General features: G+C 54.7%; 1 protein-coding gene across 2 annotated transcripts in view; it reads right to left on the minus strand.

Moving 5' to 3' along the window:
- Nucleotides 1–17712, minus strand: part of LRRC27 (leucine rich repeat containing 27) — a 38418-nt gene that overhangs the window by 10898 nt on the left and 9808 nt on the right. For both annotated transcript variants that reach the window (XM_078076940.1, XM_078076941.1), the window contains exons 5-8: nt 12232–12384; nt 8981–9353; nt 7898–8092; nt 4586–4682 (exon numbers count right to left, since the gene is read on the minus strand). In XM_078076940.1, the coding sequence (XP_077933066.1) occupies nt 4586–4682; nt 7898–8092; nt 8981–9353; nt 12232–12384 (818 nt within the window). The remainder of the gene's footprint in view (nt 1–4585; nt 4683–7897; nt 8093–8980; nt 9354–12231; nt 12385–17712) is intronic.

Raw genomic sequence — 17712 nt, forward strand, 5'->3', positions numbered from 1 at the left:
GCCCGTGTATCCCTGTGTGCGTGTACCTGTGCCCGTGTATCTGTGTGTGCGTGTACCTGTGCCCGTGTATCTGTGTGCGTGTACCTGTGCCCGTGTATCCGTGTGCGTGTACCTGTGCCCGTGTATCTCTGTGTGTGCGTGTACCTGTGCCCGTGTATCCGTGTGTGCGTGTACCTGTGCCCGTGTATCCGTGTGTGTGTGTACCTGTGCCCGTGTATCCGTTGTGCGTGTACCTGTGCCCGTGTATCCCTATGTGCGTGTACTGTGCCCGTGTATCCGTGTGTGTGCGTGTACCTGTGCCCATGTATCCCTGTGTGCGTGTACTGTGCCCGTGTATCCTTGTGTGCGTGTACCTGTGCCCGTGTATCTGTGTGCGTGTACCTGTGCCCGTGTATCCCTGTGTGCGTGTACCTGTGCCCGTGTATCCGTGTGTGTGTGTACCTGTGCCCGTGTATCCCTGTGTGCGTGTACCTGTGTCCGTGTACCTGTGTGTGCGTGTACCTGAATGCACCTATGTGTGCACCTGTGTGTATTTGTGCTTCTGTCTGCACGTGCCTGTGTACCTGCTCTGAGGAGGCGTGCCCCCCTAGGGTGTTAGAAAGTTGGGCAGAGGAGAGGACAGGGCACGCGAAGGTTGCGGAGGGGAAGGTGAGGCAGGTGCTGAACCTCTCCTATGGGGGCTCCTCCAGCTGGAGTCTGGTGGGATCAATGTAGCGCTTACCTAGACGGTGCCTGCAACGGTCTCGTCTGCCACGGCACCTCTAAGTGGATTACCAGGGCCTGTCTGGTCATCACATGCCTGACCCTTAGAAGACGCTTAACACCCCACGCGGTGGGGGGCAGGCGGAGGGGAGGGCGGGAGCTGGCCCACTTTTACATAACGAGGACTCTCTTAAACATTATTCCAACAGGAAGAGAAGAACACATGTAAATTTAGTAGGTATTTTTTAAAGTCAGACATGCAACTTAATTTTTTTTTAGTATAAAAGTACATTACTTGGAAAGAAGTCCCCAGCCACATTTTACTATCTGTACAAAACACAGAGGAGGAAGACTTCCCAGACACCCAGTCCTCTGCTGAGAGCAAGGACCAGGGGCAGGTGGGAAACAAGGTGGCTGGGTGGCGCCCTGCTGGCCCACAGCCCTTCTGCGCAGGGACAGAGCCTGACGCAGCCATTTCTTGGGGACGACACGCAGGGCTTTCACTGGTACGCAGTCACCTTGCAGAGGACAACGCAATCCACAGACGTGTCCCTCTGTGTGCAGGTGCCCGTGATCGGGCTGCTGCTGTCAAAGCACAAACTACCAGAAGCTCACAGAAGTGCGCATGTTTAACTTAAAGAGCTACTTCCCCATGCCATGGCAGCCTCCGTCCCCGCAGTCGGTCCCACGTGGCCCTGCCGAGTGGCTGGGTGAGGGCGTCGCCCCCACAGCTCCCGAGCTCCCATCCTGCTGACCGCTGTCAGCTTTCCCCTTCTGGGGACTGCCCCTTGCCCACTTTTCTATCGGATTCTTTAATCTAAAAAAGTCTATTTGTAGTCATTCGTCATAGATAGTAACCTTATGTCTCAAAACACGTTACAAATAGGTTCCTGTATCTTTTGACTTTATGGTATTTTAGTCCATCTAGAAATTTCAGTTTTAGGAAGTTAAAATTTTCTATTTTTAGTTTCAGAGCTTCTCTATTTCCTATTTGATTTATGAAATTTTGTGTCATTCCAGGTTATACAAATACTCTGAAGTTTCCATGCTATAAAATACAACAGTGACTGTGTACAGTACCTCTACGTGGTTCACAAATTATACATCACAGGATACCCTCCTTCTTACAGAGTATCAAGAAGTCATATTTCCAGCTAGAACTAACCACGTGCAAGAAGTTAGCTCCAGCGATCCCACCTCCGAGAACTGAACGCACGGACTGAACAGATGTTTGCACCCCCGTGTTCCCAACAGCATGGTTCACACACAGCTGGAAGGGGCCCGAGCGTCCACAAGGATGAAGGGAGGAAGGGAGGAGGGTCTCAGCCTTGCGAGGAGCAGCCCCGAGGGCCTGATGCCGAGTGAAAGAAGCCAGACACAGAAGGACCAGCACTGCGTGCCCCACCTTCGTGAGGTCCCCGGGGCCGGCACAGTCAGAGACGGAGACGAGACGGAGACGAGACGGTGGGCGCCAGGGTGGGGGAGGGGATGGGGAGTGAGCTTCCATCTGGGAGGACGAGTCGTGGGGCCGGAGGGTGGGGCTGGCTGCACAACACAGTCAGCACCGACACTGCAGGAGGTCAATGGCTGGGGGCTTGCTCCTGGCTCGGCTCCCACAGCTCACGGAACCCCCACGTCCTCGCCCACCGTGGGCTGGCTTCTCGCACGTGCGGCAGCGCTCCACCCAGGAGCCCACAGCAGAACTCCATCCTGACACCAGGGGCAGAGGGTGGCGCAGGCCCCCCAGGCAGAGGGCTCGGTCCCTCAGGGCCGGGCTGCCCCCTACACTGCTGGCCGACCGGCAACCAAGCAGGGCTGCCACCACCCTGCGGGGTCGGTGACTCGCCAGAGTGGCTCGCGGAACTCCGAGACACAGCTGCTCACGCGCACCGACCCAACGCAGAGGCTGTGACTCAGGAACAGCTTCCGGAGAGCTGCACAGGACGAGGCGCCGGGCAGGGTGCGGAGCCGCACACCCTCTGGTGACCAGCCACGTGGCCAGGCTCTGTAGGGCCCACCCTGCGTCCCCAGTCCGCATAAACTCAGCTGTGCTCCCCGGGGCTCATTATGAATAACAAGACACGCCACCACCCCAGGTCCCATGGGGTTTTGCAGCCTTGTGGGGACAAGGGACAAACGTAGTTCTCATTAGGCCATGGCGTGTTCTCACAGACCAGCGTGAGTCTCCTCTGCTCTCTCAACCTGGGCTGTTTTAACTTGTAAGAATTTCTTCCAGACACTCGAGTCAGTAGGTACCATGCCAACTCATCCTTCCCCGCAGCCACAGGGGTAACCCGAAATTGGGATACAATTTACTTAGAGCCACCCCATCTCCTGGCATTTAAATTGTTTCCAATTTTTTGCTATAATAAAGCTCTGAAGGCATTCTTAAGAATGTCTACCTGTGCAAGTCTTGTTCCTAAAGTGGGGAAACACGGATTTTGAATGTTTACATGACAGAGGGGACAGGACACATACCATGAAGACATGGAGCACAGAACACGTGGCCCACGACACGGGGGGCAGAGGACAGCCCACTCCCGAGCGAGGGGACAAGGTAAGGGCGGGGAGTGTGGTCTCCTCCCAAGTCACTGTGGCTTTGCCGTCGCTCTAACAGTTTGCAGAGAACACAGGGGTTTGGGTCCAGAACATGTGTGAGAGGACCAATTGCTCTCCTGTCTCCTTCGTAAGAAGCGCAGGTGAGGGAATGAGCCAATGGATTCTGTGGGAAAGGGCACAGTCCCTGCCCCACCTGGCGCTCTGAGGACCTGGGATCCCCACCACACTGGCTTCCAAAATGTGCGTGTCCTCCCATAATTCTGCACGTGGATAAAAAGGCTCCACTGTTTTTTTTTTTTTTTTTTTTTTTTTTTAGGGTAACAAACCATTGCTTTGTTTAAATGGACAAAGGCAACATAGGCACCGTGAGGTTCCTGACAGGAAGGCGCCAGTGGGTCCCCGTGCTGCAGACCAGAGCCCGCCTGGAGGACGGCAGGCACAAGTGCGCGGGAACGCCTCTGCGGGCCTCCCAGTGTCCCCCAGGAATGGCCCGGCCGCCAAGGGGGAGCAGCATCACAAACAGGGACCAAGGGGGGTGGGCGCCATAACCCGGGTACGCCGCGCAGGGAGAAAGCACATCCCTTCTGTGGCTTCTCACCCCAGATGCAAAAGCTCAGCCCAGTCCTAGAAGCCACCCGACAACGTAACTGATCTGCACACTTGGAAGCGCACGGCGGGCGGACACAGGACCGGGGGAGGCTGTCCTGGACGGCCCAGCGAATCCGGCCACCCTCCCGTGAACAGCAGGTCTGTGCTGGGGGGCTGGGGGGGGCGGGTCATGGACAAAGCGACTTCTCCGTGCGCCACAGTGACCTCCTCACAGAAGGCAGCAGCCAGACACGGGACGGCGGGACGGTGCTGGTGCGAGCCGGCGCTGTCTCCTCCAGGACAGGCTCACAGGGGAGGGGAGCTGGCGTGCTCCGCAGGCAGGCTGCCCTGGACGCCTGGGTTCAGACCTGTGGGGTGGCTGGGGAGACACAGGGGAGACGCGCGGCACTCAGGGTGGAGTGTGCTGCACACGACCTGGGAACTGGCATGAGGGAACAGAGGGGACGGCCGCGCAGCCCGCCGCCCTGGCGCCCAGGCTGAGACCATGGCCCAGGAGACCCAGAGAGACACCTCAGCCTCGGGGTGGGGGTGCTTGTTTCCCCCCGACCCCACCGGCCAGAGACCCGACTCCTCGCACGGGAAGGACGCAGGCCCGTCAGAGGGCCCATAGAAGGTGGCCAGGCTGCTTGCTGTCTGGCCTCGGGCTTCATCTGCGCAGTGGGGACCGCAGCGCCTCCGGCACTGGATAGGACCCCTCCCACTGGCCCCCTCGTACCAGACTCCGCCACGGAGGCAGGGGTTTTCTCGGCGCCTCCTCCGCCATCCTCCTGGTCCGGGTTTGCTCCCTCCACTCCCGCAGCGCTCGTTCATCTCTGCGGGGGGACACGTGGCTCATTAGCGCCCCGAGCAGAGCCCCTTCCCAAGCCCTTTCCCGTCCCTCCCCACAGACAGACGGGCACTGCTTGTCTGCTCCTGTCCCGCGGCTTCGTGCCAGGGGACCAGCAGGGGCACCAGGACCCTGCCCCAGAGAAGACGGCTGGGCTCTGGCTGCCAGCTCGGGCGTCAGAGGCCTTCAGAGGTCCCCGTGAGACGTGAGGGCATCCCTGACAAGTCAACGTCCTCTTAGATGCTCGAGTTTCACTTTTAACAGTGAACCTCTTCTGTCTCCCAATCCCCTCCACCGGGGCACCGCCATGCTCCTGGCACAGCCTGCCCGTGCCCCACGGTGACCTCCCTGCCCCCGCACCTCGGTGACCTCCCTGCCCCCGCACCTCGGTGACCTCCCTGCCCCTGCACCGTGACCTCCCTGTCCCCGCACCACGGTGACCTCCCTGCCCCTGCACCACGGTGACCTCCCTGCCCCTGCACCTCGGTGACCTCCCTGCCCCCGCACCACGGTGACCTCCCTGCCCCTGCACCGTGCCCTCCCTGCCCCTGCACCACCGTGACCTCCCTGCCCCCGCACCGTGACCTCCCTGCCCCTGCACCACGGTGACCTCCCTGCCCCTGCACCACGGTGACCTCCCTGCCCCTGCACCACGGTGACCTCCCTGCCCCTGCACCACCGTGACCTCCCTGCCCCTGCACCACGGTGACCTCCCTGCCCCCGCACCGTGACCTCCCTGCCCCTGCACCGTGCCCTCCCTGCCCCTGCACCACGGTGACCTCCCTGCCCCTGCACCATGGTGACCTCCCTGCCCCTGCACCGTGACCTCCCTGCCCCTGCACCGTGACCTCCCTGCCCCTGCACCACCGTGACCTCCCTGTCCCTGCACCACCGTGACCTCCCTGCCCCCGCACCGTGCCCTCCCTGCCCCTGCACCACGGTGACCTCCCTGCCCCTGCACCACGGTGACCTCCCTGCCCCTGCACCGTGACCTCCCTGTCCCCGCACCACGGTGACCTCCCTGCCCCCGCACCGTGACCTCCTTGCAACAGTATCCACTAGACTCACTGACCACAGCAGAGGCGAGGCTGCAAAAACAAACACTTGTGAAATTTCTGAACATAAAAACCCACCCCTGGCTCGGCTGTGGTTGCAGCTCTGGGGATGGGACTGGGTCCCAGCAAATCCTCGCTGGCCCTGGGCTTCACCCTCAGCACACTCCGGGGTCCCCAGCCTCGCTCCCCTGCGAGACTGCTCCTGTGCCCTCCCCAAAGTCTGCCGCGCCCCTGCCCCCAGCTGAGCCGGGCTCTCTGCTCCCCACCACTCAGCACTCCAAATCCAGCTGTGACTCTGCACGACCGCACCCCTCGCTGCGCCTCTGGACACAGGGCTCCATCTGAGTGTGAATGGGATGGAAAGGACCCACCCCTTGAGAGGCGCAGGGGTGACGCTCTGAGGTGGCCCGACGGGGGTCCGCGGGCTGTACTGAGGCCAAGCCACAGGACAGGACTCTGCACACGGTCACCAAGGAGGCCAAGGAACGTCATCTCGGCAGAGAAACCGCGAAGAGAGCGTTCTCCTGCCCTTGATAGTCAGGAGCTTCCTCCCACGGAGGAGTGCGGCATCCTGGCAGCCCCCGAGCCGGCCGTGCTGTGTCAGGGAAGCCGACTTCCTGCCCCTACGTCCGCCGTGGCCAGGGCTTCCCTGAGCACCAGCGCCCTGCACGCCCTCCCGTGCACCGTCCCGATCGCAGGCTGGGCCGGGGGCGGGCACTGAGCGGGACTCACGCGGACACAGGGCAGAGGTGCTTATCTACAGGGTCCACACGGGCCGGTGCCGGGGCGGCGCTGTCACGAAACGCCATCAAGAAAGGGGCCGGCGTGAGGGAGGAGGGGGGCCCGCCTGCAGTAAGGAAAGGGTGCGTCACAGTGAGAGGCAAGCCCAGGCGTCCCCGCGGGCAGGGTCAAGCCCGTGCCTTTGCCCCAGGAGGGCTCCATCACTAGCTCAGATGCTGATGGGCCCTGCGAAGCCCCCTGGGCTTGTGGAGAAGCAGCAGAAGGACCGCCCGCCCTGGAGCCTGCACTCCAGCCAAGGGCCTCTTCGGGGCTCCTCGGGGGGATGGCCTGAGCTCAGGCTGACTGGCTGCCTGGCACCTGTGGCCAATGACCAGCATGACCCTGCCGGGATGGCCAGGACTCCAGGTGCAGCCCAGAGCACACCCCCAAGTGCCAGCCACACGTGGGATGCATCCCTGCCATGCGGATGACAGCCCAGGGCTGGGAACATTGTGAGCCCTGACAGTTCTGAGGGCCTGAGCTGTCCCTCCTTTCACAGAAGGGACCGGACCCCACTGGACAGCATGTCTGGTGTGGGGACGAGGCAGGTGCACCACTGACACGTTGCGTTTGCCAGCAGGTCTGTCCCCATCAGGGTCCTCAGAGAAAATACACTCACGCGGGATGATTTCAGAATGGAGGAGGGTTTACTCACATGGGCAGTGGCGGACGGCCCCCGGGGACAGAGCAGGAGCCCGGGGCTGGGGCAGGGGCTGCAGCCGCCCCAAGCCCCAGGAGGAGGGACCCAGGCGGATTCACAGGGAGGCATGGGGGGGATAAAGACCCTGCCCTCCCTCTCCGCCTCCTCTCCAACCTCCTGCTGGGGCCCCCCACTGGCCAAACCCAGCCAGAAGGAGAGGGGCACTGGGGTGCTGTGGATGCAGTCCACGCTGGACGGCCTCCCGGGGCCCAGAGCACAGTGGAGACGGGTGGTCGGCGGAGCTGGAGGACAGAGGCGGCCGTGAGGACAGGCCCCAGCCAGGCTCCTGGGGGCAGACTGAAGCCGCCGCAGCCAGCGACATGGCCAACGAGGCGGGGCAAGAGTGAACTGTCTCTGTGCGCACGTCTGCAGCGCACACCTTTCCTTAGAAGAGACCTGTGAGCCAGGTGATTAGGAGGAGGGCAAGGGGGGTTAGGAAAGAGTAAGAAGTCAGAGAAATGACAGGAAAGAAGGCAGGCGGGGTGGAGAGGACATGGAGCAGTGACGGCCTGAGGCCTGTGCCCACACCTGCCCGAGACCAAGCAGGACGAAGAGCAGAAACTGACCCTTCCCCAGAGAAGTCACAGCCAGCAGGCCTGGCCCCAGATGCCCGTGCGAGCAGGGGCGTCCGGCAGCCTTGCCGCAGCCCTGCCGATGAGCACTCACCGTCTCCGCCGCTCCATCACCACCTGCTTCTCCCAGTGCTCCCGGATGGCCACAGCCCTGCTCTCCTGGGGCCTCCTGGGGGGGAGCCCCGCGAGCTGCGACGGTACCAGGGCAGGCAGGACGCTCCTGATGGGGGGCATCTTCCTTCTACAATCACAGCCCCTGCGATGCACACTCACCCTTGGATGGCCCGCGCTAGAACACAACATGCAACACGTACAAGCAGGGCCAACGGGGACAGACAGCACGACAGAGGTGCCCTCCCAGGGCCCCACAGCCCGGGGCTCCTGCTCCAAGGGCTGCAGGCTCGCTCCGAGGCCGAAACACCAGTGGCCTCGAGGAAGCTCGGGACAGGCCGGCCAGCACACAGCAGGACAAGCTCCTGTCCCTGTTCAGGAGGAGACCCAACCAAGGGCAGGGAGGGAGGGGTTTCTGCACGGCAGGCGTGAAACAGGCCGGGCGCCTGCCTCTGTGCCTCCGCTCCCTCCAAGGCTATCATCCACTACTCAGACTTTACAGAATTTCCAAGCCTTGGAACAGGTGAAATAACAATATGATAAACCTCCGAACACCTTTCATGCGGTAAATGCAAGGTTTCCATCTGCTTCTCAGTATGGGCCGGCCCCTGGCCTCTCAGACTTACTCCTCCAAACAGCCTCTCCACGAAGCTGGACCCCCACAGACACTCTGGACACGCGTCCCTGCCATCCACAGAGCTGAGCTGTGCAGTGCTGGGAACCAGAGTAACCACGAGGCTTCTGTGCACCCCCAGGGGCCAATTCCTGTCCCCCTGGAATGGCTTCACCCCCGTGAACGTATGATCTGTATTCACCAGTAAGTATTCTCTTTGCATCGATGTCCACAGACACGTGCGTGCACACACGCACACACAGGGCTTGTTTTTCTCTTGCGTAATCTCCCCTGTGGGGTCCATGCTCTGGGCAACCACAATCCTAACCAGGCTTAGCATGCACTGCACCAAAAAGCCAGCCAGACACAGCCTGACGTCTGAAAAGATAACTGCAAAATAATATTACAACTTTGGAAAGATCAAGGAAATACAGCATGGCTTCTAAATCTCACCTGAGCACATGTCTTGGGCTGGAATGTTCTTTCTCCTTCATGTTTAACGCTGCCCTGAGATTTGGAGGCAATTCCATCGCTAAGAGCTGGTTTTCAAGCACTTCTTCTTGTTCATGCTCAACGATCTCCTGCCTCAGCTTCCAGAAGCGCTTGATTTCTTCCTCACCCGGCCAGTCTTCCGAGGAATCGGTGGACTTTCTCAGTTCACTGAGGTCTAGCTTCTCAACAGGCAGGAAAAAGACTGCCTCTTCTTTTAACAACCGCTTTTGATCCTGGGAATTAATGGCATCTTCATCAGGCACAGTTTCTTCCTCAGATAAATACGAGGGCTGTGGCAGCTCACTTAGGTTCATCATTGTAACTGGTGAAATCACTAGTAGGATAAAATGTTGTTTTAGTAGACTGACTCCAACACCAGCTCTGCAGAGCTCAAACCCCGTGACCAGCTCCCTCTGCAGAGAAGGCCTGGTGGTGTGGGGGGGAACAGGCTCCCTCTGCAGAGAAGGCCTGGGGGTGGGGGGACAGGCTCCCTCTGCAGAGAAGGCCTGGGGGGGGGGGGAGACAGGCTCCCTCTGCAGAGAAGGCCTGGGGCGGGAGACAGGCTCCCTCTACAGAGAAGGCCTGGGGGGGGGGGGGGAGACAGGCTCCCTCTGCAGAGAAGGCCTGGGGGGGACAGGCTCCCTCTGCAGAGAAGGCCTGGGGGGGACAGGCTCCCTCTGCAGAGAAGGCCTGGGGGTGGGGGGACAGGCTCCCTCTACAGAGAAGGCCTGGGGGGGGGGGGGAGACAGGCTCCCTCTGCAGAGAAGGCCTGGGGGGGACAGGCTCCCTCTGCAGAGAAGGCCTGGTGGTGTGGGGGGGAACAGGCTCCCTCTGCAGAGAAGGCCTGGGGGGGACAGGCTCCCTCTGCAGAGAAGGCCTGGGGCGGGAGACAGGCTCCCTCTACAGAGAAGGCCTGGGGATGGGGGGACAGGCTCCCTCTGCAGAGAAGGCCTGGGGGGGGACAGGCTCCCTCTGCAGAGAAGGCCTGGGGCGGGAGACAGGCTCCCTCTACAGAGAAGGCCTGGGGATGGAGGGACAGGCTCCCTCTGCAGAGAAGGCCTGGGGGGGACAGGCTCCCTCTGCAGAGAAGGCCTGGGGGGGACAGGCTCCCTCTGCAGAGAAGGCCTGGGGCGGGAGACAGGCTCCCTCTGCAGAGAAGGCCTGGGGGGGATAGGCTCCCTCTGCAGAGGAGGCCTGGGGGGGACAGGCTCCCTCTGCAGAGGAGGCCTGGGGGGGACAGGCTCCCTCTGCAGAGAAGGCCTTGGGGGTTGGGGGGGGACAGGCTCCCTCTGCAGAGAAGGCCTGGGGGGAGGGGAGGGCAGGCTCCCTCTGCAGAGAAGGCCTAGGGGCGGGGGGGGATAGGTTCCCTCTACATAGAAGGCCTGCGGGGGCAGGCTCCCTCTGCCCCAAGGCCCTCACACTCCATATAAATCTATGCAAATAAATAACTTTTGTTTCCCCCCACCCTAGATCTTTTAATATCTTTATTTCTAATCAATTTTTGGCCCATATGCCTACTGTTTTTCTTTAGCAGTACTTTTGATGACCTTAAACACTTGTATCTCTAGGTAAATTACCCGAAAGAAAACTGGCCAAGAATATTCTTGCCTTTAGGACTAGGCTCAAACGCCCCCCATCAACGGACCAGCTCTGGACGAGTAACCCCCGCCTCCTGCAGCACCCCGTCCCCAGGACAGAATTAGGTCACGGGTCATGCTGACATAGGCTCCCTCTTGGCTTTGGGTTTCTGCGTGATGGCACTGGACTCTGAACCGTAATTAAGAGATGAAGCTGGTATACTCTTTGGGAACAAGGAGGTTCATGATTCGCGGTGACAGGCTGGCAGGAGACAGAACAGGTGCGTGACTGACCGCGGGTGCCGACACATGCCCTTGGCCTTCACCATTCCAGGGCCTGCTGGCCTCACGTCCTGCCCCCAGCTGCACGCGTGTGCCTGGGCATTTCCTCTGGGTGTGAAGGCAGCCTGCAGGGCTGGGGAACTGTGTGCCCACCCCAGGGGAAGCCCTCGACTCAACCCAGCCGTGCTGCTGCCACGGCACGCACGCCCTACCCCTCGCTGTGCTGGGAGTAACTCCGGGGCCTGAGGTCAGCAGTGGCCCTTGACAAATGTCACCTTCTAAATCCCGGTCCTGTAAATCCCTAAATGCGGGCGGCACCTGAGAGGCGAAGTGTGACCGCGGAGGCCCAGTGGGGCTTCACCTGCTTCACCCGGCACCCAGCAGGACCAAGCGCTGGCGTCCAGGGCATACCTGCCCCATTTCTCCCCTGCGCTGGCTTCCTCCCTTCCCCATCCCCCCTGCTCAGCCTCCACGCTGCCGCCTGGGATCTCATCCCCCATCAATTACTGGCCCTTGACTCCTGACTCGGGAGCTGCTTCTGGGGGACACAAACTAAGACACTTGCAAATACAATCAGTGTTTAAAATTGGGCATTCTGGGGCCATTTATTTGGATTTGGGAGAAAGATGATTTAAGTACAGCAGCACCTTCCAATCATTTTGGATGCTCCTTACGTTTACGGAGATAGACTTAATTATTTATATGCTTTGATTAGATCACGTATATAACTATCGCGGCTGTTTCAAATATATGTATTTTATTAATTCTAGAAGTTATATTTTAAGTAGTAAAAATTTAGATATTCTGAAGTAAATTTTTGGAATACTTACTTTTTTGTGAGCATTCAATTACAATTCTCTTTTATCTCCACTTTGTCTAAGTGTGACTAGGTGCTCACTCATGAGCATGTGGGAATGCACGGCTGGATGGTCTGTGCGTTGAAAACATGGGATCAAGTGTTTAATGAGCACCCACCAAAACAGGAGTAAGGGCGTTCTGTTGTGCTTGCTGTTAAGTGGTGGTCTGAAGGACCAGGTAATTCCTGAAACAGGTGCCTGATGGCAGCTTGGTGGTGAGAATGGTTTCATTTGATTTAACCCAGTGAATTTTTACCAAAATCCACCTTAGACAGGCTCTATAATGGGAACTGAGAATGCAAACCCATGAGCACAGAACCAAGTAAGGGCATAGGTCTGACAGGTCGGCAAAGACACATGAACACGGTGTGAGTCCAGCAGAGGACACGCGAGGCCTTGTGACATCATTAAGGAGGAGACAGCCTCCCCGGTCCTGGCTTTGAAAATCACTAACTTCAGTTTTAATGCAGTTTGTTGTAGTAATTGTCCCACAAACCTTGAGAAGTTAAATCTTGGGGGGCAGAGTGCTGGGCAGCATAGATCTGCAGGAAGGCCAGGATAGCGCCCAGTCCCTTCTGCACCACGAGTGGAGCGGGGAACTCCAGAGGGCAATGTCTCAGGTTCAGCGCTTTCAGTGAGGTCACGTTCCCTGCGCGAGAGAGGAAAAGCCCAGAACTACACACACTGTTACGTGGAATCAAACAAAGAGAGAATACTGTTTGCACATTAAAGAAGAAAAAAAAGACCTTTTTGAGAATTTTGGGTAAACGACAGATGTCTGAGATTTGCTTTGAAAAAAGTCTGCAGGGAAGGCAGACTGCACAGATTAAGTACCAGGCTAGTTACAAAAGTAAATAAATAATATAAAATGAATAGAAGCAGCAATAACAGCCCTCTGACAAAAATCAGAATACGAAGTTGCTATATTATCTAACACGCCTCTTGGCAATGACAGAAAAACCCCTAAAAGGCATGTAAAGAAAAGGAACCTGTGACCCACACTCAGGAAATAAGCAGTCACTAGCATCTAGCCTCGAGTTGGCTCAGATATCGGAGTAAGCAGACAACAACTTCAAAGCAGTCACAAATATGTTCAAAGGAATGCAGAAAACCATGTTTAAATAATTAAAGAAAAACATGGTAAAATGACTCAACAAGTATAGAATGTCAACAAAAACAGAAATTATAAGAAGGAACCAAATAGCAGTTCTAGAGTTGAAGTTACAAAGCCCGGGACGAAACACGCACTGGAGGGACCCAACAGCAGATACGAGACGGCAGAAGAGACAAGTGATGGTCTGATGGCCAGAGCGAGGAACGACGAGATCAGGAGTCTGCGGAGGCCTGTGGGACAGCAGCACGTATGCTGACCCACGGGAACGTAGCGAGAGCCCCAGAGGACGAGGGGGCGAGCAGAGCGCTACGTGAGGACACGTGCTAACACGCCCAGCTTGGCGGCAGACATCAGCATAACTTCTAGGACGTTCACAACCAAGTAAGATAAGCCAAAGGCAATCACACTTAGAAACATCAAAACCACTGAAAGACATAGAAAAGCAAAGGATCTTGAAAACAGCACAAGAGAAACAAGGGGATGACATACAAGGGGACAACGAGAGTAACTTCCAGTTGAAAACGGTGGAGGCCAGAGGACAGGGAACAACATGTTCAGAGGGCCGAAAAATCCTGTGGATCAAGTGCCCTGATCTACCCAAACTGTCCTGCAGAAATGCAGATGAAATGAAGATACTCCCATCTGATGCAGGAAGAGTGGTTCATCTGAACTGGCCTGCAGCAGTTACTAAAATGAATTCATAACTGAAAACTTTCCCCGCCGCACACACAACCTCGGGACCAGCTGACAACCACTGCACTAAATGAATGAGTTTAATGGCAGAAGACAGAATCTCTGAACTCCAAGACAAGTTAACAGGAAGTAATGTGAACTGGAACAAAGAGAAAAGGGCATGGGAAAAGAATAGCTTCTTTGAGGCACGTGGGACAGAATTAAAATCCCAACATCATGTGATTGGAGGCCCAGGAGGAGAGGAGAACGAGAAAGAAGCCAGACCTACAGAAATAACGTCGACAGCCAGGGATTTTCCAAATCTGGCTAAAGACGTCAATAAACAGATTCCAGAAGCTCAGGAAGCCGCAAAAAAGGTAAATACAAAGAAAGCCACACCCAGGCACATCACAGGTGAACTGCTGAAAATTAAACATGAAGAGAGGAATTTTCAGCAGCCAGACAAAAGAGATACATCCATTTTAAAAGAAAAGCAGTAAGACTGACAGCTGACTTTTCAACAGAGGTTAGAAGCCAGAAGACAATAAAGACATTTTTTTAAAAAGATTTTATTTATTTGACAGAGAGAGACACAGCAAGAGAGGGAACACAAGCAGGGGGAGTGGGAGAGGGAGAAGCAGGCTTCCCACTGAGCAGACAGCCCAATACGGGGCTCGATCCCAGGACCCTGGGACCATGACTTGAGCCGAAGGCAGACACCCAATGACTGAGCCACCCAGGTGCCCCAATAAAGATATTTTTATTTTTATTTATTTTTTGTTTTTGTTTTTGTTTTTTTTCAAAGATTTTATTTATTTATTTGAGAGAGAGAGAATGAGAGAGAGCGAGTACATGAGAGGGGGGAGGGTCAGAGGGAGAAGCAGACTCCCTGCCGAGCAGGGAGCCCGATGTGGGACTCGATCCAGGGACTCCAGGATCATGACCTGAGCCGAAGGCAGTCGCTTAACCAACTGAGCCACCCAGGCGCCCTATTTTTATTTTTTTTAAGATTTATTTATTTATTTGAGAGAGCGAGAATGAGAGAGAGAGAGAGAGTACATGAGAGGGGGGAGGGTCAGAGGGAGAAGCAGGCTCCTCGCCGAACAGGGAGCCCGATGCGGGACTCGATCCAGGGACTCCAGGATCATGACCTGAGCCGAAGGCAGTCGCTTAACCAACTGAGCCACCCAGGCGCCCCAAATATTTTTAAATGAAATCTGGGTTCCTATACTCAGCCAAATATTCTTCAAAAATGATGGAACAGTAAAGATGCTTTTTTAGAAAATCAAACTTGAATAATTCATTACCAAAAAACTAAATGAGGGGCGCCTGGGTGGCTCAGATGGTTAGGCGTCTGCCTTCGGCTCAGGTCATGATCCAGGGTCCTGGGATCGAGTCCTGCATCGGGCTCCCTGCTCAGCGGGGAGCCTGCTTCTCCCTCTGCCTCTCTCCCTCTCTCTCTCTCTGACTCTCATGAATAAATTAAAAAAAAAAAAAAAAAACTAAATGACAACACAAAGAGAGATCTTCAGGCCAAGATGGTCATCCCAGATGGAAGCAGGGAACTTTGAAAAACGAAGGGTAAACATGTAAGAAAATATAAATAAATACTGACAGCTTAAGATGTATCTGCTGGATTTATAGCAAGACATAAAAGCAAAATCTATGAAAACACTAGCACAGAGGTAGGGAGGCGGCACTGGGAAGAGCGCTCGCTTCTGCAGACGGTCATCGGTCAAGGACGTGCACGTGGTGTCTAGAGAAGCACTGAGTAACACTACACACGGTTCAATGAGGGGATTCTGCTAGTTTGCAGAAACTGGGCAAGACAGAAACGAGAAGCAGGCAGAAACTAGAGGCGGAACGACAGCTTCAAGAGAGAAAGACACAGAGCGCAGTATCTGTAGCGCTCTCTGCGCTGCACAGGGCAGCTGTAACAGACAGAAGCCCATACGGCCGTAGTGACCTGCAGCGCCAGAGGACGGCCCGTAGGGCTACCCCAGCAGCTAACAAGTGAGGGCGTGGATCCAGGAAGAAGAGGACTGCAGAGGGGAGCCTTCTGTCTCCGTGTACATGTTTTGTGTGCAAATCCGTGGCACAGTCCTGAACTTCCCAAGCACTGGACAGGCTGGGAACAGCATGGCCATAGCTACTGCCCACTGCCAGAGTTCGGAGTCTATCGCAGTCCTTTCAACTTAACTACCTATTTTTAAAAAACCAATACTCTAAGAAGGACTATAACAGAATCCAGAATCTCTACAATGTATCTATCACAATGTCCTAGATATAATCCAAAAAATTATTAAAGGAAAAATATGTTTATATCAAATGAAAAAATAACTCTCAGCAGAAAAATAGGAACTATTAAAATATGAAAATTCTAAGACTGAAAACACAGTATCTGAAAAAAAATTACTAGGCAATGTTCACAGCCAATCGGAGATGATAGGAAAGACTCATAAACTTGAAGATGTTTATCTATCTTCTCTGAAGAGCAGAAAAATGACCTTTAAGGTGTACAGAAGGTCAATGATCTGTGGGACAATAACAAAAGTTCCAACAAATAGGTAAAAAAAAGAGAACAGGAGCAGAAAAATATTTGAAGTCTTAATGACCAAAATATGTCCCAAATTTGGCAAGAGATGTGAATTTAAAAATTGAATAAATTCAACAAACTCCAAGGAGGATAAATACAAAGACAACCACAGCTAGGTACCTCATAGTCAAACTGTTGAAACGCAAAGATACAGAGAAATCTTGAAAGTAACCAGAGCCCAACAACATAGTTCATAAAGAAGAACAAAGAATGAATGACCTCTGAGGCCTGGGGTCAGTGGAACTTCCTTAAAGTCCTAGATGAAAAAAATCCAACCCGTATTTCTAGATCGGCAATATCCATTAAGAATTAAGACAAAATAGGGGCGCCCAGGTGGCTCAGTTGATCGGGCAGCCGACTCCTGGTTTCAGCTCAGGTCATGACCTTGGGCTCCCTGCTCAGTAGAGAGTCGGCTTGTCTCCCTCTCCTCTGCCCCTCCCCCTGTTTGTGCATATGCACATGCACGCTTTCTCTCTGTCCCGTATTAAGGAAATAAATCTTTAAAAAAAATAAAAACAAAAATTAAAAAGGCAGAGATTGTCTGACTAGATAAAAAGTGAACCCAAATATATTCTACAATACTAGCAATGTATTGTAAATACAGACAGGTTGGAAGTATAAGAATGAAAAACATATACCATGCACAGAGTAAGCAGAAGGTTGGAGTGGCCACACTAATACATATTGAATGGCCAGTAAGCATACGACAGAGTTCCACGTCACTGGCCATCAGAGAAACACATATGAAAACCACAGTGCAGTACTACTACACACACCAGAGTAACAAAAATAACAATATAAAAATCCCAAATTTCTATTCAACCAATAACATAAGATCAAAATACATAAAGCAAAAGCTGACAGATCTAAAATGAAAGGCAGACAAATGCACATAGTTCAAGATTTTAACACAGTCCTTCAGGCACTGACAAAATAAACAGACAAAAAAGGATGTAGATAATTTGAATGCTGTGATTAAGCAACTTGACCTAACTCAATACATAGAACATCACATCAAGTAACAACTTGAGAATACACAAGCTTCTCTAGTGCACCAGGTGATGTTTACCAGACAGAACGTACCCTGGGCCAGAGAGCACACCTGAACAAGTTTCAAATAACCAAAATTACACAGTACATGTAGCATTAAATTAGAATTCAACAGAAGGAAGAGACTAGAAAATCTCCCATTGTGTGTTAGGTGAAGCAAAACATAAAGAACCCATGGGTCACAGTACATTCGAGAATATTTTGAGCTGAGTGATAATAAAGATGCTGCATGTTGAGGTTTGTGGGCACAGCCAGGGCAGCACTGCGGGGAAATCATAGTTGTGACTGCATAGATTAGGGAAGAAAGGTTTAAAATCAGTGATCTAAGGGGGCGCCTGGGTGGCTCAGTCAGGTAAGCATCTGCCTTCGGCTCAGGTCATGGTCCCAGGGTCCTGGGATCGAGCCCCGCATCGGGCTCCCTGCTCGGCAAGAAGTCTGCTTCTCCCTCTCCCGCTCCCCCTGCTTGTGTTCCCTCTCTCTCTCTGTCTCTCTCTGTCAAATAAATAAAGTCTTTTTTAAAAAAAATCAGTGATCTAAGCCTCCAA

Source organism: Halichoerus grypus, chromosome 7, assembly GCF_964656455.1.
Source record: "Halichoerus grypus chromosome 7, mHalGry1.hap1.1, whole genome shotgun sequence".
Lineage (NCBI taxonomy): Eukaryota > Metazoa > Chordata > Mammalia > Carnivora > Phocidae > Halichoerus > Halichoerus grypus.